Source organism: Rana temporaria, chromosome 5 (genome assembly GCF_905171775.1).
Source record: "Rana temporaria chromosome 5, aRanTem1.1, whole genome shotgun sequence".
NCBI classification, from domain to species: Eukaryota; Metazoa; Chordata; class Amphibia; order Anura; family Ranidae; genus Rana; species Rana temporaria.
In genome coordinates, this window is record NC_053493.1 from 401,254,056 (window position 1) to 401,279,751 (window position 25,696).

At 43.5% G+C, this 25,696-nt stretch overlaps 2 protein-coding genes across 2 annotated transcripts; one reads left to right on the plus strand and one right to left on the minus strand.

Moving 5' to 3' along the window:
- Nucleotides 1–14,406: 14,406 nt before the first annotated feature.
- LOC120941545 (protein ALP1-like) lies at nt 14,407–17,218 on the minus strand. The gene is made up of 2 exons (XM_040354992.1): nt 17,183–17,218; nt 14,407–15,617 (listed from the first exon to the last, which is right to left on the minus strand). Exon 2 carries the CDS (start codon nt 15,374–15,376, stop codon nt 14,738–14,740), a length of 639 nt encoding a protein of 212 aa, XP_040210926.1. The 5' UTR covers nt 15,377–15,617; nt 17,183–17,218; the 3' UTR covers nt 14,407–14,737.
- Nucleotides 15,617–16,970, plus strand: LOC120941544 (extensin-like). Its single transcript, XM_040354991.1, has 2 exons — nt 15,617–15,824; nt 15,902–16,970. The coding sequence occupies exon 2, from the start codon at nt 16,029–16,031 to the stop codon at nt 16,953–16,955; it is 927 nt and encodes a 308-aa protein (XP_040210925.1). The 5' UTR covers nt 15,617–15,824; nt 15,902–16,028; the 3' UTR covers nt 16,956–16,970.
- Nucleotides 17,219–25,696: the final 8,478 nt, after the last annotated feature.

Below are 25,696 nucleotides of genomic sequence, written 5' to 3' on the forward strand. Positions count from 1 at the left end.
ATTTCTTTTGGTGGTATTTGATCAGTTTTTAGCAATTTTTATTTTTTGCTAAACAAATTTGGAAAAAAAAAGTTTTGTTTTGTTTCTGTTATAAAATTTTGTAAATAAGTAAGTTTTGTCCTTCACTGATGGGCACTGATAAGGCAGCAATGACGGGAACTGATAAGGTGGCACCAATGAGGTGGCACTGATGGGCACTGATGCTGGGCACTGATAGGTGGCACTGATGGGCACTGGTAGGCGGCACTGATTTGCAGCACTGATGGGCATTGATAGGCGGCACTGATGGGCACTCATGGGTGGCACTGATGGGCACTGATAGGTGACACTGATGGGCACTGAAAGGCTGCACTGCTGGGTACTTATTGGTGGCACTGATAGACGTCACTACTTGTCACTGATAGGCGGCACTGCTGGGCACTGATAGGCAGCACTGCTGGGCACTGATATGTGGCACTGATGGGCACTGAGATGTGGCACTGATAGATGGCACTGATAGGCATCACTAATTGCACTGGCAGGCATAGGCACTGATTGCCAGCTGCCTGGGAACTGATTGGCATTTCCCTGGTGGTCTAGGGTGTCATATCTGGTGGTCCAGTGTGGTGGCCATCCCTGGTGGTCCTGGCGGCATCCTGGTGGTCCTGGGCAGGCATCCGAGGGGGGCCTGCACTGATAAACAATCAGCACAGACCCCCCTTTTAGGAGAGCAGCTGATCGGCTCTCCTCTACTCACATCTGTCAGATGCGAGTGAAGAAAATTCGATCAACGGCTCTTCCTGTTTACATTGTGATCAGCTGGTATGGGAAATGGCTGATCCCTTGGTAAAGAGAGATCGGTGTAGCGGTGTGTCAGACTGACACGCCGCACCACCGATTGCCGCGATGCACGCCCCCAAAGTGGCTGTTTCCTGCTGGATGTCATATGACACCCAGTCAACATAACTGAACCACTGCCCGGCTGTCATTCTGCTATAGGCCGGGTGGGAAGTGGTTAAAGAACACTAGTTCTGGTGACAACCATGGATTCCCTCACTTTGGATGAATTTCCTCTCACTTCCTGATTTAGCTGTGGGACAGAAAGTGATGGGAAATCTCCACAATGGGACCCAGATGGCAAAAAAAAAAAAAAAAGACAGGAGATTATAACTCTCCCTTACTCCAAAATCAAAAAAATGCCTTTAGTTGTACCTTCATATTTGTATATGATGTTGCCCACCTCATCTTGGCAGTGCTCTATGTGCCCCATACATACAGTGGGGATCGAAAGTTTGGGCACCCCAGGTAAAAATTTATATTAATGTGCATAACGAAGCCAAGGAAAGATGGAAAAATCTCCAAAAGGCATCAAATTACAGATTAGACATTCTTATAATATGTCAAAAAAAGTTTGATTTTATTTCCATCATTTACACTTTCAAGATTACAGAAAACAAAAAAATGGTGTCTGCAAAAGTTTGGGCACCCTGCAGGATTTATAGCATGCACTGCCCCCTTTGCAAATCTGAGACCTGCCAGTGTCATGGATTGTTCTCAATCATCGTCTGGGAAGACCAGGTGATGTCAATCTCAAAGGTTTTAAATGCCCAGACTCATCTGACCTTGCCCCAACAATCAGCACCATGGGTTCTTCTAAACAGTTGTCTAGAAAACTGAAACTGAAAATAGTTGACGCTCACAAAGCTGGAGAAGGCTATAAGAAGATAGCAAAGCGTTTTTCAATATCCTCTGTTCGGAATGTAATTAAGAAATGGCAGTTATCAGAAACAGTGGAAGTTAAAGCAAGATCTGGAAGACCAATAAAAATATCAGACAGAACAGCTCGCAGGATTGTGAGAAAAGCAATTCAAAACCCACGTTTGACTGCACGATCCCTCCAGAAAGATCTGGCAGACACTGGAGTTGTGGTACACTATTCCACTATAAAGAGATACTTGTACAAATATGGTCTTCATGGAAGAGTCATCAGAAGAAAACCTCTTCTACGTCCTCACCACAAAAATCAGCGTTTGAACTTTGCAAATGAACATATAGACAAGCCTGATGCATTTTGGAAACAAGTTCTGTGGACCGATGAGGTTAAAATAGAACTTTTTGACCGGAATGAGCAAAGGTACGTTTGGAGAAGAAAGGGCACAGAATTTAATGAAAAGAACCTCTGTCCAACTGTGAAGCATGGGGGTGGATCAATCATGCTTTGGGGTTGTATTGCAGCCAGTGGCACAGGGAACATTTCACGAGTAGAAGGAAAAATGGATTAAATAAAATTTCATCAAATTTTGGTTGGTAACTTGATGCCATCTGTGAAAAAGCTGAAGTTAAAGAGAGGATGGCTTCTACAAATGGATAATGATCATAAACACACCTCAAAATCCACAGGGGAATAACATCAAGAGGCGTAAACTGAAGGTTTTGCCATGGCCTTCACAATCTCCTGACCTCAACATAACTGAAAATCTATGGATAGACCTTAAAAGAGCAGTGCGTGACAGACAGCCCAGAAATCTCAAAGAACTGGAAGACTTTTGTAAGGAAGAATGGGCAAAGATACCTCAAACAAGAATTGAAAGACTCTTGGCTGGCTACAAAAAGCGTTTACAAGCTGTGATACTTGCCAAAGGGGGCAGTACAAGATATTAACTCTGCAGGGTGCCCAAACTTTTGCAGACGCCATTTTTTGTTTTCTGTAATTTTGAAAGTGTAAATGATGGAAATAAAATCTAACTTTTTTTGACATATTATAAGAAATCTGTAATTTGATGCCTTTTGGAGATTTTTCCATCTTTCCTCGGCTTCGTTATGCACATTAATACAAATTTTTACCTGGGGTGCCCAAACTTTCGATCCCCACTGTACCCCAGGGTATCTTTTTTTATTTTTCCCCCAGAAAGCATGAAGTGCTGTCTAGGTAGGAGTGGTGCCCCATCCAGACACACTGCTATTCTAATAACAATGTTGACAGTACAGAATAAATCGGATGAATGGCTTTGTGTTTCACTTGGCATTTTCCCTTTGAAAATGTTGCTACAAAAAGCACAGAAACATGTTACAGTGAAAAGTTAAACAAAATGTAACAAAGTAGATTTATGAAAGATGTAAAATATCATTCAATTATTATGAAGTGTTTTCCTTCTTAATGCCTCGAAGGTTACATGCTACAAGATGTTCCGCTCTTTATTAGGAAACGTCTGTCCTAAGCTCTCATTTCTTGCCTGTGGTTAAGCCTGGCTGAAACATTCAGTTCTGTAATAAGATAAAAATCTGATTTTCTCTGTGTGATGATATGTGATCTCATCTCGCACTCAGAACATCAGAAAATGCCAGTTACTCTTTTTTTCCATGTGATTCCCAAATATTTTAACTCACTGAATGACACCAAATTCGGAAATCTCTATCAGAAGGCTGTATGACAGGGTAACAACCTGGAGGAAATCCAATTGAAATCAATGGTAGCTGAATCTGTCAAATTAAAAAATCGCAATTTGAATTTTGTAAACTAATAGGCAAGGGGGCAGATCCACAAACATCTGCCCCGGCGCAGCGTATTTGAAATCCGCTACGCCGCCGTAACTTACTTTTTTTGGTTTGAATCCTGAAAGAATTTGCGCCGTAAGTTACGGCGGCGTAGTGTATCTCTCGCGGCGTAACGGCGCCTAATTCAAATCGGCGAGTAGGGGGGCGTGTTTCATTTAAATGAAGCGCATCCCCGCGCCGAACGAACTGCGCATGCGCCGTCCTTAAATTTCCCGCCGTGCATTGCGCTAAATGACGTCGCAAGGACGTCATTGTTTTGACGTGGACGTAAATTACGTCCAGCCCGATTCACGGACGACTTACGCAAACGAAAAAAAAGACGGCCATACTTAACATTGCGTATGCCACCAAACAGCAGCTTTAATTATACGCCGGAAAAAGCCGACTAGAGACGACGTAAAAGAATGCTCGTACGTTCGTGGATCTTCGGAAATAGCTAATTTGCATACTCGACGCGGATTACGACAGGAACGCCACCCAGCGGACGCCGAAGAATTGCATCTTAGATCCGAAGGCATACGAAGACGTACGCCTGTCGGATCTAACCCAGATGCCGTCGTATCTTGTTTTGAGGATTCAAAACAAAGATACGACGCGGGAAATTTGAAAGTACGCCGGCGTATCAGTAGATACGCCGTCGTACTCGCTTTGTGGATCTGCCCCCAGGAGTAAAAAAATAGATCCAATGCAAAAAAATAAAAATAAATGCAGTTCCTTTTTACCAGAAGCTGTGATATATATATAAAAAAAGGCTTCCCATGATGTCCAATTTCCATACCTATAGACCTCCCGAAGATCTACCCGCCTTCACGACCAGGCCGTTTATTGCAATTCGGCACTGCGTTATTTTAACTGACAATTGCGCGTTCATGCGACGTACCCAAATACATTCTAATTGTTTTCTCCACAAATAGAACTTTCTTTTGGGGGTATTTGATCACCTCTGCAGTTTTTTTCTTTTATTTGCGCTATAAACAAAACAAGACCAACAATTTTTGAAAAAAAAAAAAATGTTTTACTTTCTGCTATAACACATACCCAATTAACTACTTGCCGACCGCCCACCGTCTTTTATGGCGGCAAGTCGGCTCCCCTGCACGAGAGCCCTTAGTACAACGTCGGCTCACGCGCAGGCCACTAGGGGGCGCGCGCGCCCCCGACTCCCGTGCACGTGCCCGGCGGGCACGATCACCTAGGGCACACGCGAGCGCTCGTTACAGAGCGGGACCAGGAGCTGTGTGTGTAAACACACAGCTCCCGGTCCTGTCAGGGAGAGAAATGCTGATCTTCTGTTCATACAATGTATGAACAGAAGATCGGTCATTTCCCCTAGTGAGGCCACCCCCCCCCCACAGTTAGAACACACCCAGGGAACATACTTAACCCCCTTCCCGCCCCCTAGTGTTAACCCCTTCACTGCCAGTGGCATTTTTTTATAGTAATCTAATGCATTTTTATAGCACTGATCGCTATAAAAATGCCAATGGTCCCAAAAATGTGTCAAAAGTGTCCGAAGTGTCCGCCATAATGTCGCAGTACCAAAAAAAAACGCCATTACTAGTAAAAAAAATATATTAATAAAAATGCCATAAAAATACCCCCTATTTTGTAAACGCTATAACTTTTGCGCAAACCAATCAATAAACGCTTATTGCGTTTTTTTTTTACGAAAAATAGGTAGAAGAATACGTATCGGCCTAAACTGAGGGGAAAAAATGTTTTTTTATATATTTTTGGGGGATATTTATTATAGCAAAAAGTAAAAAATATTCTATTTTTTTTTTAAATTGTCGCTCTATTTTTGTTTATAGCGCAAAAACTAAAAACCGCAGAGGTGATCAAATACCACCAAAAGAAAGATCTATTTGTGGGGAAAAAAGGACGCCAATTTTGTTTGGGAGCCACGTCGCACGACCGCGCAATTGTCAGTTAAAGCAACGCAGTGCCGAATCGCAAAAAGGGTGATAGGTCCTTAACCTGCATAAAGGTCCGGGTCTTAAGTGGTTAAAGGAACCTATTTAGAAAATAAAAAACAAACCTTTACAGCCCCTCTAAAGATTATAATTCTATTCATCTAGTCCAGAGACTGATCCAGCCCTATCAGCCTTCCAGGTTGGTGACCTGACTCCATGCCTGACCTCCAGTTTAGGTCAGTGTGAGGTTTTATACATATTGCTTTGTCAGCAGTTAACATTGACGGTGCCAAATAATACATTTCTCAGCAGTGATCAGTTCTCCGGGTTCAGAATAGATTCCAGCCAGTGTCTTTGGAGAGTTATTATTATGATATATATTCCATAGTAACACCGGTATATGTTTATACAAAGCATTCCGGCTGAGAGGCATACATACATCTGGATAAAGATTTGTTTTATCAGCCAGTGAAGCAAGTGATAGCGCATATTATCAATCAATGCAGAGACCTAGGGGAAGGCACTGGGCAATATATTCCCTATCAAGCATCTGTGACGGCACCTTTCAGAAAAATACTTTAACCACTTAAGCCCCGGACCTTTAGGCTGCTAAATGCCCAGGCCAGGTTTTGCGATTCGGCACTGCGTCGCTTTAACAGACAATTGCGCGGTCGTGCGACGTGGCTCCCAAACAAAATTGGCGTCCTTTTTTTCCTACAAATAGAGCTTTCTTTTGGTGGTATTTGATCACCTCTGCGGTTTTTATTTTTTGCGCTATAAACAAAAATAGAGCGACAATTTTGAAAAAAATTCAATATTTTTAACTTTTTGCTATAATAAATATATATATATATATATATATAAATGTTTTTCCTCAGTTTAGGTTTTCTACCTATTTTTGGTAAAAAAAATTGCAATAAGCGTTTATCGATTGGTTTGCGCAAAATTTATAGCGTTTACAAAATAGGGGATAGTTTTATTTATTTATTTTTTTTTTACTACTAATGGCGGCGATCAGCGATTTTTTTCGTGACTGCGACATTATGGCGGACACTTCGGACAATTTTGACACATTTTTGGGGCCATTGTCATTTTCACAGCAAAAAATGCCTTTCAATTGCATTGTTTATTGTGAAAATGACAGTTGCAGTTTGGGAGTTAACCACAGGGGGCGCTGAACGTGTTAGGCTTCACCTAGTGTGTGTTTACAACTGTAGGGGGGTGTGGCTGTAGGACTGACGTCATCGATCGAGTCTCCCTATAAAAGGGATCACTCGATCGATGCGCTGCCACAGTGAAGCACGGGGAAGCCGTGTTTACATACGGCTCTCCCCGTTCTTCAGCTCCGGGGAGCGATCGCGAGGGGGCGGCTAGAAACGAATAGCCGCGCCCTCGTCCCGGATCGCTCCTGAAGCCACGGGAACCGCCGCATGTACGGGGGGGGGGTCCCGATCAGACCCACGTCTAGGCAGGGACGTACAGGTACGCCAATGTGCCTGTCCGTGCCATTCTGCCGACGTAAATGTACATGCGGCGGTCCGGAAGTGGTTAACCACTTCAGCCCCGGACCATATTGCTGGTGAAAGACCGGGCCCCTTTTTGCGATTCGGCACTGCGTCGCTTTAACTGACAATTGCGCGGTCGTGTGACGTGGCTCCCAAACAAAATTCGACGTCCTTTTTTTTCCCCACAAATAGAGCTTTTTTTTGGTGGTATTTGATCACCTCTGCGTTTTTTTACTTTTTTGCGCTATAAACAAAAATAGAGCGTCAATTTTGAAAAAAAATCATATTTTTTTACTTTTTGCTATAATAAATATCCCCCAAATATATATATATATATATATATATATATATAAAAATTCTCAGTTGAGGCCGATATATATTCTACATATTTTTTGAAAAACAAAAAAATCGCAAAAAGTGTTTATTGATTGGTTTGCGCAAAAGTTATAGGGGCAGTTATAGGGGCAGATCCTCAAAGAATTTACACAGCGTATCTGTTGATACGCCGCGTAATTTAAAATTTTTAAATTTTAAAATTTATAAAAATGCACTGATTACTGTGTAAATGACACTGGCAGGGAAGGGGTTAACCACTAGGGGTTAAAGGGTTTGTAAAGGATTTTTTTTTATCTTTACCTTAATGCAGTGCTGTTTTCATGTCCTCATTGTTCGTTTTTGCTCTCAAGTTGCTGTAATTCTTCTCTGATCTCCACACTTCCTGGTTGTCTGTTTCCTGATGACCACAGTCCTGGGAGCTTCCTCTCTGTGGTCACTAATCAAGGAGGCAGCGGCGGACTGACAACTCATGGGCCCCCCGGGCAATAGAAGATTATGGGGCCCCTGGGCTTACAGATGGCCACCACGCCAGGAGGCAGTGCAGAGGCGGGGCAGCTAAAATCTCTGGATTTTCACATCAGAAGCATGTCGGTTTCAGACATATAAGGGACAGATGTAAAAAAAACATAGATTTTTACATACTGTCCCTGGTTTTACTGACCCTGGCAACCCTGATGGGGCCACCTAGTGACATGGGGCCCTCGGGCAGTGCCCGAGTGACTCAATGGTCAGTCCGCCCCTGCAAGGAGGTGTGATTACTGCATGTCTAAAACCAATCAGTTTTGTTTTCCAAACCATCACTGCCCTGTATTGGCTCTGTGGCTCTGTACAGCAGAGGCAGGAAACAACATGCAAAAACTAAACTAGAAACTACAGATACATTATATGATTGATTTTTATCTATTTGTAATCGTTTTTAAAAGGAATCAGTTAACTATTATGTCTCTATACCCTGTAAACAGTCATTTCAGCCAAATTTGTATTTTATTTACAACTCCTTTAAATGTGTCCTAGGGAGTGATTCTCCCCCCTGTGGGGGGGAGGGGCTGGTCTACATGTGACACAATACTGATCACTGCTCCCGATGACAGGGAGCAGACGATCAGTGTCCTGTCACTAGGCAGAACAGGGAAATGCCTTGTTTACATAGGCATCTCCCCGTTCTGCAGCTCCGTGACACGATTGTGGGACACCGGCAGACATCGAGTCCATGGGTCCCGTGGGCACGGTCACAAATGAAACAGCCAAATTTTAAAGGGAATTCCAATACCTATAATTTAATAATTAGTAATAGTTATTTTTAGTTAGTTATTATTTCAGATTTTCGGGTTTTCTAATTCTCGTTCTTATTTTAGGATTTTAGAATTTCCGAATTTCCACATTTTTGGATTTAGAATTTCAGAATTTTTTTCGATCTTTGGATTTTAGAATTTTCAAACTTCTGAATTTTAAAATTTTAGATTTTCGGGTTTTCTAATTCTCGTTCTTATTTTAGGATTTTAGAATTTTAGAATTTCAGAATTTCCACATTTTTTGATTTTCAAATTTCCACATTTTTTGATTTTTGGATTTTAGAATTTTAGAACTTCTGAATTTTAAAATTTCAGATTTTCGGGTTTTCTAATTCTCGTTCTTATTTTAGGATTTTAGCATTTTAGAATTTCCACATTTTTGGATTTAGAATTTCAGAATTTTTTTCGATCTTTGGATTTTAGAATTTTCAAACTTCTGAATTTTAAAATTTTAGATTTTCGGGTTTTCTAATTCTCGTTCTTATTTTAGGATTTTAGAATTTTAGAATTTCCACATTTTTGGATTTTAGAATTTCTGAATTATTTGATTTTTGGATTTTAGAATTTTAGAACTTCTGAATTTTTAAATTTCAGATTTTCGGGTTTTCTAATTCTCGTTCTTATTTTAGGATTTTAGAATTTAAGAATTTCCACATTTTTGGATTTTAGAATTTCTGAATTTTTAGATTTTTGGATTTTAGAATTTTAGAATTTCCGAATTTCCACATTTTTGCATTTTAGAATTTCTGAATTTTTGGATTTTTGGATTTTAGAATTTTCGAACTTCTGAATTTTTAAATTTCAGATTTTCGGGTTTTCTAATTCTCGTTCTTATTTTAGGATTTTAGAATTTTAGAATTTCCACATTTTTGGATTTTAGAATTTCTGAATTTTTAGATTTTTGGATTTTAGAATTTTCGAACTTCTGAATTTTAAAATTTCAGATTTTCGGGTTTTTCTAATTCTCGTTCTTATTTTAGAATTTTAGAATTTCCGAATTTCCACATTTTTGGACTTTAGAATTTCTGAATTTTTGGATTTTTGGATTTTAGAATTTTCGAACTTCTGAATTTTAAAATTTCAGATTTTCGGGTTTTCTAATTCTCGTTCTTATTTTAGGATTTTAGAATTTCCGAATTTCCACATTTTTGGATTTAGAATTTCAGAATTTTTTTCGATCTTTGGATTTTAGAATTTTCAAACTTCTGAATTTTAAAATTTTAGATTTTCGGGTTTTCTAATTCTCGTTCTTATTTTAGGATTTTAGAATTTTAGAATTTCCACATTTTTGGATTTTAGAATTTCTGAATTATTTGATTTTTGGATTTTAGAATTTTAGAACTTCTGAATTTTTAAATTTCAGATTTTCGGGTTTTCTAATTCTCGTTCTTATTTTAGGATTTTAGAATTTAAGAATTTCCACATTTTTGGATTTTAGAATTTCTGAATTTTTAGATTTTTGGATTTTAGAATTTTCGAACTTCTGAATTTTAAAATTTCAGATTTTCGGGTTTTTCTAATTCTCGTTCTTATTTTAGAATTTTAGAATTTTAGAATTTCCAAATTTTTGGATTTTAGAATTTCCACATTTTTGGATTTTAGAATTTTAAAACTTCTAAATTTTAAAATTTCAGATTTTCGGGTTTTCGAATTCTCGTTCTTATTTTCGGATTTTAGAATTTTAGAATTTCCACATTTTTGGATTTAGAATTTCTGAATTTTTGGATTTTTGGATTTTAGAATTTTCAAACGTCTGAATTTTAAAATTTCAGATTTTCTAATTCTCGTTCTTATTTTCGGATTTTAGAATTTTAGAATTTCCGAATTTCCACATTTTTGGATTTTAGAATTTCTGAATTTTTTGATTTTTTGATTTTAGAATTTTCGAACTTCTGAATTTAAAAATTTTAGATTTTCGGATTCTCGCATTTTCAAATTTCCAAATTTTTGATTTTCGAATTTACGCATTTTTTTGAGTTTTCATATTTTAGAATTTTAGAAAAAATTTGTTAAACGGGTTTTCCGTTAATATGAATATTTGTTGAATTTCATCGAAAAAACGAATTTTGAACTACGCTGATTGCCCATGTGTATTTGGCAGCACTCGGTTACCCTGTGGTTATGTTCCCAGTGTACACATACGTATGGCTCGGGGAATTTCATCTTTAATTTCATACATAACCGACGTCATCACGCCACTCTTGTATAAGCACCCTTCATCATGACATAACCTGTCAACAAGGCCATTTGCTTTACAAAAGATATTTTTTGCCGGTCTGTCCCGGTTTGGTAAAATGCTCATCACAGGTTTGTATTGAGTGGCGGCAATTTGTCATCACCAACAATGTTTCGAGATTACAGAAGACACAAAGCTTTCTTCTGAAGGCTGCGCAGGTGTTCTCCAGCCTCCCACCTCTCTCATCTGCTCCCCTCTGGCTCCGATAAACGTAGGATTTATTATCTGTTTGTTCTTATTGGTGCATTATTGTGTGCTACTGCTAACCATTAGCGGATCTGCCAAACAGATGTGGACACATGCTACATGATACAACGCAATCTGCAACGTTATTGTTACAGCGGCTCCCATAAGACCAGGAACTCCCAGCCGGGGAGACAATCCCTGGGAGTCGGCAATTTTCTTATTACAAATTGTATGTATAGGAGCAGAAGTGGGATTTAGAAGCTAAAGGAAAATACACTGTATTACCAAAAGTATTGGGACACCCGCCTTTACACGCACATGAACTTTAATGGCCTCCCAGTCTTAGTCCGTAGGGTTCAATATTGAGTTGGCCCGCCCTTTGCAGCTATAACAGCTTCATCTCTTCCGGGAAGGCCGTCCACAAGGTTTAGGAGTGTGTCTATGGGAATGTTTGACCATTCTTCCAGAAGCGCATTTGTGAGGTCAGGCACTGATATTGGATGAGAAGGCCCCCAGTCTCTGCTCTTATTCATCCCAAAGGTTTTCTGTCGTGTTGAGGTCAGGACTCTGTGCAAGCCAGTCAAGTTCCTCCACCTCAAACTCTTTATGGACCTTGCTTTGTGCACTGGTCCAAATCATTTGGTGGAGGGGGGATTATGGCATTGGGTTGTTTTTCAGGGGTTGGACTTGGCCCCTTAGTTCCAGTGAAGGGAACTCTTATGCCGCGTACACACGATCGGTCCATCCGATGAGAACGGTCTGATGCACCGTTTTCATCGGTTAACCGATGAAGCTGACTGATGGTCAGTCGCGCCTACACACCATCGGTTAAAAAAACGATCGTGTCAGAACGCAGTGACGTAAAACACAAGGGGCTAGATTCAGCAAAGAATTACGCCGGCGTATCCATAGATACGCCGCGTAAATTCAAAGCTGCGCCGGCGTATCTACTTTCTGTATTCAGAAAGCAAGACACGCCAACATTAGCCTAGGATCCGACTGGCGTAATTCTATTATGCCGTCGTATCTTAGGGTGCATTCTCACGCTGGCCGCTAGGTGGCGCTTCCGTTGTTTTGGACGTAGAATATGTAAATTACCTAGTTACATCGATTCACAAACGTAAGTGCGCCCAGCGTTCCTTTTTTACGTCGTTTGCGTAAGGCTTTTTCGGCGTAACGTTGTGCCTGCTTCTATGAGGCGCACTCAATGTTAAGTATGGACGTCGGTCGCTTCGATTTTTTAATTTTTGACGTCGTTTGCGTAAGTCGTTCGCGGATAGGGCTGGACATAATTTACGTTCAAGTCGAAACCAATGACGTCCTTGCGACGTCATTTGGAGCAATGCACACTGGGATATGTACACGGACGGCGCATTTGAATTACGCGCGCTTACGCCGGCCCCATTTACGCTACGCCGCCGCAACTTACGGATCAAGTGCTTTGTGAATACTGCACTTGCTCCTGTAAGTTGCGGTGGCGTAGCGTAAATACGATACGCTGCGCCGCCGTAAGATCAGGTGCAGATACCTGAATCTAGCCCAACGACGTGCTGAAAAAAACGAAATTCAATGCTTCCAAGCATGCGTCGACTTGATTCTGAGCATGCGTGAATTTTTAACCGATGGACGTGCCTACTAACAATCGTTTTTTTTCTATCGGTTAGGAATCCATCGGTTAAATTTAAAACAAGATTGCTTTTTTTTAACCTATGGATAAATAACTGATGGGGCCCACACACGATCGGTTTGGTCCGATAAAAACGGTTCTTTTGAGTCTAAAGAACCGTTTTTATCGGACCAAACCGATCGTGTGTGGGCCCCATCAGTTATTTATCTATAGGTTATCTATAGGTTAAAAAAAAAGTTTAGACCGTTCTCATTGGTTTGACCGATCGTGTGTACGCGGCCTTAAAGGGGTTGTAAAGGTACAATTTGTTTTCCTAAATAGCTTCCTTTACCTTAGTGCAGTCCTCCTTCACTTACCTCATCCTTCCATTTTGCTTTTAAATGTCCTTATTTCTTCTGAGAAATCCTCACTTCCTGTTCTTCTGTCTGTAACTCCACACAGTAATGCGAGGCTTTCTCCCTGGTGTGGAGTGTCGTGCTCGCCCTCTCCCTTGGACTGCAGGAAACCCACTAACACTCAGCTCATTTCTCTATCTGCAACGTAGAGAGCGTCCTGACTCTCCTGTAGTCCAAGGGAGGGGGCGAGCACGACACTCCACACCAGGGAGAAAGCCTTGCATTACTGTGTGGAGTTAGGCCCCATTCACACCTAGGCGTTTTTACGCCTGAAACGCACTGCTCACGAACGCGGGAGGGCAGATTTAACATTGTTTCCTATGGTGCCTGTTCACACCTGAACGCCTGAACGCCTGAACGCCTGTCGCGCGAAGCTCAAACTAGTCCCGGACCTTTTTTTGTCGCGCGAAGCGCGCGACATAGGCGTTTCCGCGCGTTTTTTTTTACCATAGAAAGTAATGGGAAACGCGCGAATTGAGCGTATCGCGCGACAGCAAGCGTTTTTATGCGCGTTTTTACGCGCGTTTTGACGCCCATACAGCTCCAAAACAAAACAGGAAATGACATATTTTTTTACAGGAACTTGTGAAATCACCATTTTACTTTACTTACAATAAAGAAAAGTCACATTTTTCTCAATGGAGGCCGAATTTGATCGAACCCTTTCGATGCTGGAGCCTGAAAATTTCATCAGGATGGTGAAGGAGCACCCCTGTCTTTATGACAGCAGGGCACCGGGCTACAAAATGAGGACCACCCGTTGGGACGCTTGGTGTTCTATTGGGAGCCAAATCTATGAGAACTGGGCACGGATAAATAAGTCCCATGATAGCAAAGGTAAACTCTATCAAAAAACATAACAGAAATACAAAATGCCACTAATGAAATAATGGAATGATTGTTTGTCGTTACAGTAGGCATTTATTACCGTACCAATATGCTGTTAAGTTTAAAAATGTGTCTTTACAAATATGACTATTGTGCGGTCATGCGACATGGCTTATAAACATAAATTGCGTTCTCTTCTTCCCACAAATAGAGCTTATTAATGGTGATATTTGATCCCCTCTGTGATTTTTAATAATCCAAAAATTTAGTGACATTTTTCAAAAAAAATATTATTTTACACATCTTTAATCTAAAAATATTAAAAAATTCAATCGACCTAGCGACTACAGCGTCAGGTGGGGACGGGGGCTACACAGGACCTACACTCTGCCTGCAGTGATCAGTAAATATATGTTCACTGCATTCATTGATACTGTGACAAGGGGATGGGGGAGTGGATTGTAGATCCAAAAGGGGATTGTGCCTACGTGTACTGGTGTCAGTGTCATCACTTCCCTCTTCCTGTGTTTACACAGGAGGAGAAAGTGACACGCAGGGGGACACATATAGAGCCACTTAACCCCCGGATGTACCCTGGGGGTCCTGATCGGACCCCCAACCCACGTCTAGGCGGTCACTTACAGGCCCTTTATTAGACCACAGAATAAATACATAAACTAAGTTTACAATAGATAGAATGTCACTAATATAAAATGGCACACAATATCATAGGGCTATTGAACCCAATGATAAAACTGTATCAAAATAAAATTAGAATGAGACTTCTTAAAACATGAATCATTTTTTATTTTTTTTCCACAAAACAGCATAGTAAAGAATATATTTCACAAAATAAGCGTGTCAAAAGCTGAAAAGTTCAATAAATTAAATGGAATTGAGCTGCCAAGGGACCTGCCCTTCAGGAGAGACAAAGTATGCCGCATACTGTTCACGGACATGTGTCCCCTGTGTGTTCCCACGTACACCAGTCCAATGAGCTCTTTCCAGAGTCTCATGGACTGGCTCCTCGTAATCTAGACCATCGCGCTGCCTGACAAAATTGTGCAAGGCACACGCCGCTTCTACAGCACTAATGGCATTTTGCATGTTGAGCACAATCGGTGTGTGGAGAACCCTCCACTTGTTCGCCAAAATTCCAAAAGCACACTCAACTACGCGGCGTGCTCTGCTAAGCCGGTAGTTGAATATGCGTTTGTCTTCGTTCAGATTATGTCCTGAATAAGGCCGAAGTAGGTGTGTGTTCAGAGCAAAAGCCTCATCACCCACAAAGACACTTGGTAGGGGAGGGCCGTTTGTGCCCGGGAGTGGACTATTTTGTGGAAGGTCCAGACCATCTGTTCGAAGTAATTGCCCAAAAGAGGAGTTCCCAAAAATCGCAGAGTCTGCACTACTTCCATAGGAACCAATGTCAATGTAGGTAAAGCAATAATTGGCATCAGCCACAGCCATTAAGACGAATGAAAAGTATTTCTTATAATTGAAATACTGGCTCCCACTAGCCATGGGCTTAACAATTCTGATGTGTTTCCCATCGATCGCTCCCAGGCAATTCGGAAAGTTACAGCGTTCCCAGAATACTTGGGAAATTTTTTCCCAGTCCTCTGCTGCCGGTTTTTTAAACACAATGGGTTTCAGGACTTCCCAAATGGCACTGCAGGTGTCCCGAATTATATAACTGGCAGTAGATCTTCCAATACGAAACGAGTAATGCAGACTTGCAATCGATTGTCCAGTTGATAGATACCTACAAAGAAAATAATATATATTATTTTATTTTATTTTTTACAGTGAAAATTCTAAAACTCAGATGGAAGAGTATAAGGGACGCCTACGCTCGCCAGCTGAAGGCACAGCGGGAGCAGCGCCGAAGTGGGAGTGGAGCATGTTCGGTGAGAGAATACGTTCATGCAAAGGAATTGGAGTTTCTGAGACCGGTGCTGGATTTGGGGAGGTAAACCATTATCTGTACTTTGCTCGGTAAACCAAATGTTTTAAAATTATTTTTGAATACATGATTTCTTTTTTCAGTACTGAAAGCTGCTGGGACGAGGCTGCCACAGCTGTAGTAGACAGAGAGAGCGTGGCAGAGAGAGGGGACAGAGAGAGCGTGGCAGAGAGAGGGGACAGAGAGAGCGTGGCATCGGGGGATCAAGCGATGGCTACTCTGGAGCCGGAACCGCAGCACTCCGAGGCATCAAATGCTAATGCAACAAGACCACTTGCAGAGCAGCCCCCAGTTAACATTGCGCATATTGGACCTCCGCGTGCTCTGCGTAGGAGGGCTCCTGCTCCGGATCCAGCCCTGGATCGTATGTTGGACATTATGACCAACATGTCTGACCGGATGAGCAATAGATCGTATGGGCAAAATGTAGCAAAATGTCTGGGGGAACTAATCGACAAAGTTCCCCCAAATCTGCAAGCGGTGGTGCTGTCCTGTACGGCTAGATACATCTCGACATTTATACCCCCGACAGACGCTGACGATTTATCCGAACCACCACCACCCTATGGCCCATATGCCAATAAACGGACCGAGCATGTCCCAACACCACCCACGACCCATTTCTCCCCACCACCCGTTACCCTTTGGACAGGACCACAGCTTTCCGACCAACCTCCTCGACCAACACCACCACCGACTTCTGCGCACCATCCTTTCACCACCACTCTAACTCATTTACCTCCTGTGCCAACACCTTCCACTCACACTTCTCTGAATCCTTTTCCTTATACACAACCTTCTTCTTACCACCCTCATTCTCCTTTTCCTCATCTCTCAACACCACCTGTCACATACAGTACTCTGCCTCCTACAACACTTTCTTCTTACCACCCACCACCTTCTACTTACCCTGCGTTAACGACTACACCTACATCACATTACCCACATCGACCGAGACAATCGACTTTCAGGAATGCCCCAACACGAACACCACCACCACCACAAGCAACACCACCTTCCAATTGGTCAGGGGAAGACAGCACCACCTCCACTTGGCCCCCTTTTGCCCACGCACTGTCGGTCGCCATGTCACCGCACGGGGAAGAGGACTCCTCCCCAAATTTACAGCAATTGTAAATAAGGATTATGTATAAAACATTTTTGTATATTTTGTGTATTTGTGCACTTTGTGTATATTTTCCTAATAAAAAAAAAAAGACCCAATGTTTTGGTTGATTAAAATATTAAAATAATTTTGTTACTACAGAATTTTTGTTTGGTTTTTATTACACATATATATATATATATATATATATATATATATAATAGAGTGTATTACATTCAAAGCGCTAAATAAAAATTACCTCAGTGTTATGATAAGTCGCTCCACAGGGGGGATACAGTTGCGGAAGTAGGTGTCCATCCTCTGCAATCTGTTGATCAACAATTCCAGCAACTCATCAAAGCTGTAAAGGAAAATGAAATTTAAAATTGGCAATGGATTGGTACTAGGGTTGCCACCTTTCCGGGATTCGCCAGAACAGTTCGGGTTTGGAATCATGTGTCTGGGTTTCAGACTGCCTGACACTCTGACAGATTTTTCTGACCAGAATATGGATTTCCGGCAGGGTTAATGGCTGCAGGGGATGAAAACTTACAACCCAGCAGCCACAGATATACCAGGATGAGATGTGCTATCTGCCAAGGGGTGAGTGAGCTCACCCTCCATCGCTGTCTAACAGAAGCACCCACCCCCTTTCTCTATCCTGCCTCTTGGTGAGTACACTAGGAAAAATCAGAGTTCTCACATTGGAGTCCTCTCCGTACATCAGAGATCTCGGTTTCCCCCTTAGATCATGGTTCACAGAGCATCCCTTATGTCTGAGTATCTTGAGGTCTCGCTTCAATCAGATTATGTTGGTTAACCCATACAGTGAAAGGGAAATCTGGGAGTTGAGATGCAAAAGGGTGACTGTGATGTAAAGGGGGACTCTGTGCACTGTAATGTAAAGGGGGATTCTGTGCACTGTAATGTAAAGGGGAACTCTGTGCACTGTAATGTAAAGGGGGACTCTGTGCACTGTAATGTAAAGGGGGACTCTGTGCACTGTAATGTAAAGGGGGAACTTTGTGGACTCTAATGTAAAGGGGGAACTCTGTGGACTCTAATGTAAAGGGGGAACTCTGTGGACTGCAATGGAAAGGGGACTATTTTTATTATATTCATATGATTAGAAATGTAAAATACTAACAAAATATATGTATAGTTCATAGTATTAAAAAAAATAGTTGTGCACCGCAGAAGTGTACATGTTTGACTTGAAGAAAAGGTGGCAACCCAAATGGTACAATGTAAAAAATAAATGATTCCAGATCATTTTTTACTAACCTTTTTATGGACATTCTGGTGTAGTCCAGAAATTTGTCTTCATGGTCACGGAGGTCTTGGTACATCACCCAAAATTGCCCTCTTTCTTCCCGATCAGCAATGACGGGGTGTATCCAAAATCTGCGTTGCCTCTTCCTTTTTCTCTGCCTCTCGTTTACAAGATATTGGCTAGCAGTGGCTGCTGCCATGAACAAAGCCATCTCGTCATCACTCATTTTCACAATGGAGTCAGAAGCACAAGGATGACCCGGAAGAGGAATTATCACCCAGGAAGAGGAAAAAAAAACCTTTCACATAGCAACAAATGATGACAGAGGTGATCTATTTTACTATTGGTCAAAAAAAAAAACAAAAAACGCTGGACGTCGCTCTGCTCAAACGCGCGCAAACGCGCACAAACGCGCGCAAACGCGCACCAAAACGCGCGAAAAAAACGCGCGTAAAAACGCCTGGTAACGCCAACGCCTAGGTGTGAATGCAGCCTTACAGACAGAAGAACAGGAAGTGAGGATTTCTCAGAAGAAATAAGGACATTTAAAAGCAAAATGGAAGGATGAGGTAAGTGAAGGAGGGCTACACTAAGGTAAAGGAAGCTATTTAGGGGGAAAAAATGTTGTACCTTTACCACCCCTTTAAGGCCCGTACACACAACCAAACATGTATGCTGAAACTGGTCCGCGGACCAGTTTCAGTATACATGTTTGGTCGTGTGTAGGCGCGAGCGGGCCGAATTCCAGCAAACATTTGCCCGCCGGGCCTTTTCCCAGCAGACAAATATTCCTGGACGTGTTTTAAAACCGTCCGCTGGAATCCTGCCCGCTCGGACATGTACGGTCGTCAGTACAGACCTACCGTACATGTCCAGGCGCCCGCCGTCCCTCGCATGCGTCGAATGACTTCGACGCATGCGTGGAAGCCTTTAAATGGCAGGCCCGCCCACGTCTCCGCGTCATCGCCGCGGCGACGACGCGGAAACACCCCGCGTAGTGTTTACGCGCGGACTTCTGTACGATGGTGTGTACAACCATCGTACAGAAGCCCTCTGGCAGGCATGTACGGTGAAAACGGTCCGACGGACCGGTTTTATCGTACATGTTTGGTTGTGAGTACCCGGCCTAAGACATTAGCATACCAAGACATTTTGGACAATTTCATGCTCTCATCTTTGTGGGAACAGTTTGGAGATGGCCCCTTCCTGTTCCAATATGACTAATCAAAGTGGTTGTAAACCTCAGACATGAAATATAAACAAAGCACATCCCTCTATATACAGTAAGGAAATGATTCCGGATGGCTGCACTTCCAAAAATCCTTTTATTGAAGCTTCATATGACAAGTGGTTGACAGATAGAGCAGAGGACAAAAAGGTAGACGCACTTCACGCAACATTTGCATGAAACGCATCTACCTTTTTGTCCCCTGCTCCATCTGTCAACCACTTGTCATATGAAGCTTCAATAAAAGGATTTTTGGAAGTGTAGCCATCCAGGATAATTTCCTTATTTTAAACAGCATGAGAGCTGGGCCAGCACCTGACTAGTGTGTGTGGGGATTAACCAGAGACTCACTCACCTGGAGCAGCCAATGTAGGGACCTCAGGGACGGGGTGATTGATTCCCAGGGTTTTTTCCCCGTTACCAGTCTGGCTGCCGTATTCTGGATGACTTGTAGGCGCGAAATCTGGTATTTAGGTAGTCCTAAGTAGAGGGAGTTTGCTTGGTCGAGTGGAGAATTGATGATTGTTCCGGCCACTACCGCTGTAGTAGTCGGCATAGGGGAGCCAGAGAGCGACGAAAACGGCGAAAAAGGCCTGAGGACACTTTGGCTCGTTTCCTGCGCCCCCGTACCTCAGGCCAAATGAGGTACTGCAGGCCAATGTTCGGCTTTTTTCAGCTCCTGAGCCCCCGTACCTCAGGCCAAACGAGGTACTGCAGGCCTATTTTCGGCTCTGCTCGGCTTCTGCGCCCGTACCTCAGGCCAAATGAGGTACTGCAGGCCTATTTAGCTTAAATTCTGCTCATCAACACTCGCAAACCAAGACAGAATATAAAAAAAAAACGTTGCTCGCAAATCAAAATGCTCTAAAACCAAGTTACTCTTAAACCGAGGTTCCACTGTAATTTTCTAGCAACAATTTTTATTTTTTTTAACTTATAAACACAGAGTCTGAAAAACAGAATTGATGATTGTTCCGACTACTACCGCTGTAGTAGTTGGAATAGGTCGCCAGAGAGCGCCGAAAACGTCCGAAAAAGCCCGAGGACACTTCGGCTCGTTTCCTGCGCCCCCCTACCTCAGGCCAAATGAGGTACTGCAGGCCTATTTAGCTTGAATTCTGCTCAACACTCAAAAACCGAGACAGAATGAAAAAAAAAAAAAAACGTTGTTCGCAAATCAAAATGCTTTTAAAACCAAGTAACTCTTAAACCAAGATTTTTTTGGACTTATAAACACAGGGGTAGATCCACAAAGAAATTACACCGTCGTATCTACTGATACGCCGGCGTAATTTCAAAATTCCAGCGTTGTATCTTTGTTTTGAATCCTCAAAACAAGATACGACGGCATCTCTGCTAGATCCGACAGGCGTACGTCTTCGTCGGATCTAAAATGCAATTTTTTGGCGTCCTCTAGGTGGCGTTCCCGTCGTAATCCGTGTCGAGATCCACGAACGTACGACCGGCGTCGCATTTTTTTACGTCGTTTCCGTTCGGCTTTTTCCGGCGTATAGTTAAAGCTGCTATCTGGTGACATACTCAATGTTAAGTATGGCCGTCGTTCCCGCGTATAGTTTTGAAAATTTTACGTCGTTTGCGTAAGTCGTCCGTGAATGGGGCTGGACGCCATTTACGTTCACATCGAAACCAATGACGTCCTTGCGATGTCATTTGGAGCAATGCACCCTGGGAGTTTTTTTACGAACGGCGCATGTGCAGTTCGTTCGGCGCGGGGACGCGCTTCATTTAAATGAAACACGCCCCCTACCCGCCGAATTTGAATTCCGCGCCCTTACGCCGCGAGAGATACGCTACGCCGCCGTAACTTATGGAGGGGATTCGTTGAGGATTCAAACCAACTCAAATTAAGTTACAGCGGCGTAGCGTATCTTAGATACGCTGCGCCCAGCGCAGATGTATGTGGATCTGCCCCACTGAGTCTGAAAAACAGGCTCGGGCTGAAGTGGTTAAATGCTTTATCCTTCCTCAGCTGACAATTAGATTTGCGTAATAAAGACTTAATGTGTGTGAAATGGAAAACCGAATGACCTGCTGATGTAGATTTTCCTGTGAATAAAGAAAAAATCATAAATATCTCCTTATCCTCCTATCACCAGACGCAGCTTCTTTACTGCCGCTAATCGTCTTCTTCTTTCAGTCCTAAAGTATTACTTACCATAGCGTCCCCCACGCCATGACATCATATGCTCCTCTGATTGGAAAGCCGTGCTGAAAGCCTCTGGAATGTAATATCAAAAATATGTGCCGGCTCAGCAACATGAAGAACTCCCTTCTATAATTTCTCTGAATTTAATGCTGTTACAGGACTGATGATCTTCAAAGCTGAACTCCAGGGAAACTTCTAAATACACAGATTAAATACATATATGAGAAGCTGTTTATCCTACCCAAGATTTGTATTTCCTTCCATCCAGTCCTGGGGATTAAACAGTTTTGCCACAGAGTACATCCCTGTTGAACATGGCAGGAGACCTGATTTTTCACCATCTGTGTCCCATTGCAGAGATTTCCCTTCACTTCCTGTCCGGTAGCCAAACAGGAAGTGAGAGGAAATCCCCTAGGTCTCACCATTGGAAGATTTCCCCTCTATTACTTTTCTGTGGACAACCCAAAATTTGGGGTTTTCTTTTACTTTTACTTCCAATGATAATGCTAAACAGGACAAATAGAGAATCGGTAGTTCCTTATAGGGGACACAGACAGCAATAAAAGCTGGCAGGTGTTTCTAATCCCTCTCCACACTATTCAAAACTTAAAGCGGAGGTTCGCCTAAAAAAAAAAAAAAAAAAAAAAAAGCCAGCCGTTACAAATACTGCAGCTGCTGACTTTTAACAAATGGACACTTACCTGTCCTGGGTGTATGTGATGTTGGCAGCCGAAGCCTAAAAAAGCTCGGCTCTCTGCTGCCCCTGCCGCCATCCTCAGTGAGGGAATCAGGAAGTGAAGCGTTGCGTTGCGAGTCGCGCTGCGTGTCCTCACTAGTCCCTGCTGTCTTCTGGGATCTGTGTGTTTCCCAGAAGACAGCGAGGGGGGGGGGGAGAGGCGTGACTCTCGCTGGAGTCTATGCCCGGAAGTGGGTGAAAATACCTGTATTCCGAAAAGCAGAGGATCACTTTTTGTGTGGACCACCGCTTTAACCACTTAAAGTGGATGTAAACCCAAACATTTTTTTTTTTTTTGATGTCACAATGTAGAGTATAAGATTTCCTATTATCTGTGCCCAGTCTTGCCACAGAGAGTTAATCCAGCGCTGAGCAATCCTCTTTTAATGTTCAGTGAAAATTAACAGAATTCCAGATAAAAACTTGCCAAATTATAAAGTCCGTTTCCCTGTTCTTGCTTTGTGTTACAGGTTATTTACATATCTAGAGCTTGGACATGTTTATCATATGTTATGTTATGTTTATCATAATATGAGGTGATCCAAAGTTCATTGTATATTACCAGGATATGTAAATAACCTGTAACACAAAGCAAGAACAGAGTGTGACGGTATCGGTATGATATCCCCGTCAACGTTCCCTTCTTCCCATAACGACAATCACCCCAATATTCCACGAGGAGGGATATCCCTGGAATCGCCCAGAAAGCCACACATGAGACAAGCTTACTGCTGGAACAAGACACTTTATTGACACAAAAACTCAGCTTATATGTGGTTACAGCCTGTTAGGAACGCCCCCCTCACACAGTGGGGTTTCCCATACAGATTATAGGAGACAAGTCGGAGCCGACCATGCAGACATGTTTCTTTAGATAAAGACATCACTGGAGTTAATTACTAGGTGTAACAGCCTGACCACAATGAAGCAATCAGAATAATTAACATGAGCCCCTTATCTAATCATTGTAAACAGTAAGGCCGGTCTCCTTCCCACACACAATAAATCAATTACCATTTGAACTAGGGAGCTGGCTGAGGAAGGGTCATTAACATGTCAATAGCTTGTGACACATGAACCAAGCAGGGAGATTTACACTGACATCCTTCACAATGGCCCCCCTTTTTCTCCCTGCTCCGGCAAACCCGGTTGGACCTTCCCTGGTCCAGTAGGGTTGACGGGTTCAGAGCTTTTAGTCCGAGGTTAACTCCGTTTGGCATGACTGACCTCCATTGGTAACTGCTTCCGACTCAGGTATGCTACTGGGTCGTCAGATCACACGCCGGTCAGTCCCCAAGTCTTTGTGCGATCTGCAAAGTCACCAGAAGTCAGTGTGAAGACAGCGAATGGGTCTGTGCACCGCCGTCTAGGTGTCCCGCTATGGGAGGGGGCAGGTTATGGCTCTGAAGTGACAATCACAGGAGATTCATAAAAAGAAAAAGTTATATTTGTTGAAATGCTGTAGCACTGGTGCTCAGAGTCCGGGGGGGGGGGGGGGGAGAGGGGACTCAGAGCCCCATAAGGTCAGCCACCCCCTGCTCCCTCCGCAGCCGCCGGTTCTCCTCTTTGAGCTTCTCCAGCTCCATCTCCAGTTCATGGAGCCTGGGGGGGTCAGCCCGCTGTGACCTCAGGTGGTTGTTCTCCTCCTCCATGCGGCTTATGCACTCCTCCAGCTCTATGTACTCACGGATCAGATCCTGCTTGCTCATGTCCTGCAGGCTCTCCACGTGGTCCTTCATCATCAGGAACTGGGTGGTGGTGTAAGGGGCCACCGGTGGGCCCTTGGCGAACATCTCGGCCCGCATCTGGGGCGCCCGCTGCGATTCCATCTCCTCCAGTCGCTTCTTCTCCTCCCAGGTCCGCTGGTTATATGACTTCCAGGACCTCTTCTTCTTGGAGGGTAGCTGGCGGTGCCTCTTTCTGCCCAGCTCCCTCCAAGGCCCCTCCGGCTCATGGCGGTCGCCCATGACCAGCTGACAATGGTGTTCCCTGTTGTCCGTAATAACAGATTGTACCATGAGGGCTTCGTAAGGGGTGCCCAATGGTTCTTTCGGACCCAGCTCCTGGAGATCCCAAGCCGAGTCTACACAATGGGCTGCTGCTGGTGGGCGGTACCCAGGTTGAGACCAATTTGACCTGGTGTTGTCGTTCATGGGGCAATTCTGCTTGAAGTGACCCAACTGTTTGCACCGGAAGCAGCGTTGTTCGTTGTCCTCCTGGCGTGGGTAGCGAGGGCTAGATGTCATCGGTCTGTTAGGCGGTTGGTATCTAGCGGCTGGTGGGTGTGAGGGCGCCGTTGGTTGTGGAGGTTGTACCCGTGGTGTGACCTGGTTTGTCTTGCGAGTATCCGCATATTCATCCGCCAACTTCGCGGCCTCTGGTAGAGTCATGGGCCTGCGATCTCTCACCCAATCTTTGACATCCGTCTGGATGTGATTGTAAAATTGCTCCAGGAGCATTAGTTGCAAAATGTCCTCTGCGGTGGTGGCCTGGCTGCTGTTAACCCAGTTAGAGGCCGACAGGGACAGCTGGCATGCCCATTCTGCGTAAGAGTCTTTCGTGGTTTTGCGTGAGTCCCTGAACTTCTGTCGGTGGGACTCTGGGGTTACTGCATAACGAGCCAGGAGCGCTTCTTTAACCCGGGCGTAGCTATGGATATCCTGATCTGGCACGGTCCGGAAAGCATCAGAAGCTTTGCCTGACAGTTTGCCTGACAATATTGCAACCCACTCTCTTCTAGCAATTCGGTGCAGGTTACATTGTCGCTCAAAGTCTGCCAGGTAGTTATCAATTTCACAGTCCTTTTCATCAAAAGCTTTAAAAGCGCTAAACGGAATCTTCCTTGCGTCTGCTGTGCTGTACTCACTGTTCGTAGAAGGTGCGGCTGCTTGTTGGACTGCTGCCAGTTTTAACTGTAGCTCTGCGTCCCTTATTTGTTTATCCTTCTGTAGTTCTGCGTCCCTTATTTCTTTAGCCTCCTCCGCTAACAGGTCCATCACTTTCAGAACCACATCCGGCGTTGGGTTCGGGCCGAACCACGCTAGCTTCTCTCTCATTAGCTTGTTGGCTGGCGATTCCTCCTCCTGAATCACTGGTGTCTCCATCTCTTGTACTGCTGGCGTTGCTGCAATCCCGTCCTCCTGGTCTAGCTCCATTAATTCTGCTATGATGACCCGCTTGGTTTTGTTGCTAGCGATCCTTCCACGAACTTCCAGTAGTTCTTCCAGTGTCTGCTTGGAATCCGGGTGTGAAGGGGAATAGAAGGGAAAAATCCCGCTGCTACCAACCAATTGTGACGGTATCGGTATGATATCCCCGTCAACGTTCCCTTCTTCCCATAACGACAATCACCCCAATATTCCACGAGGA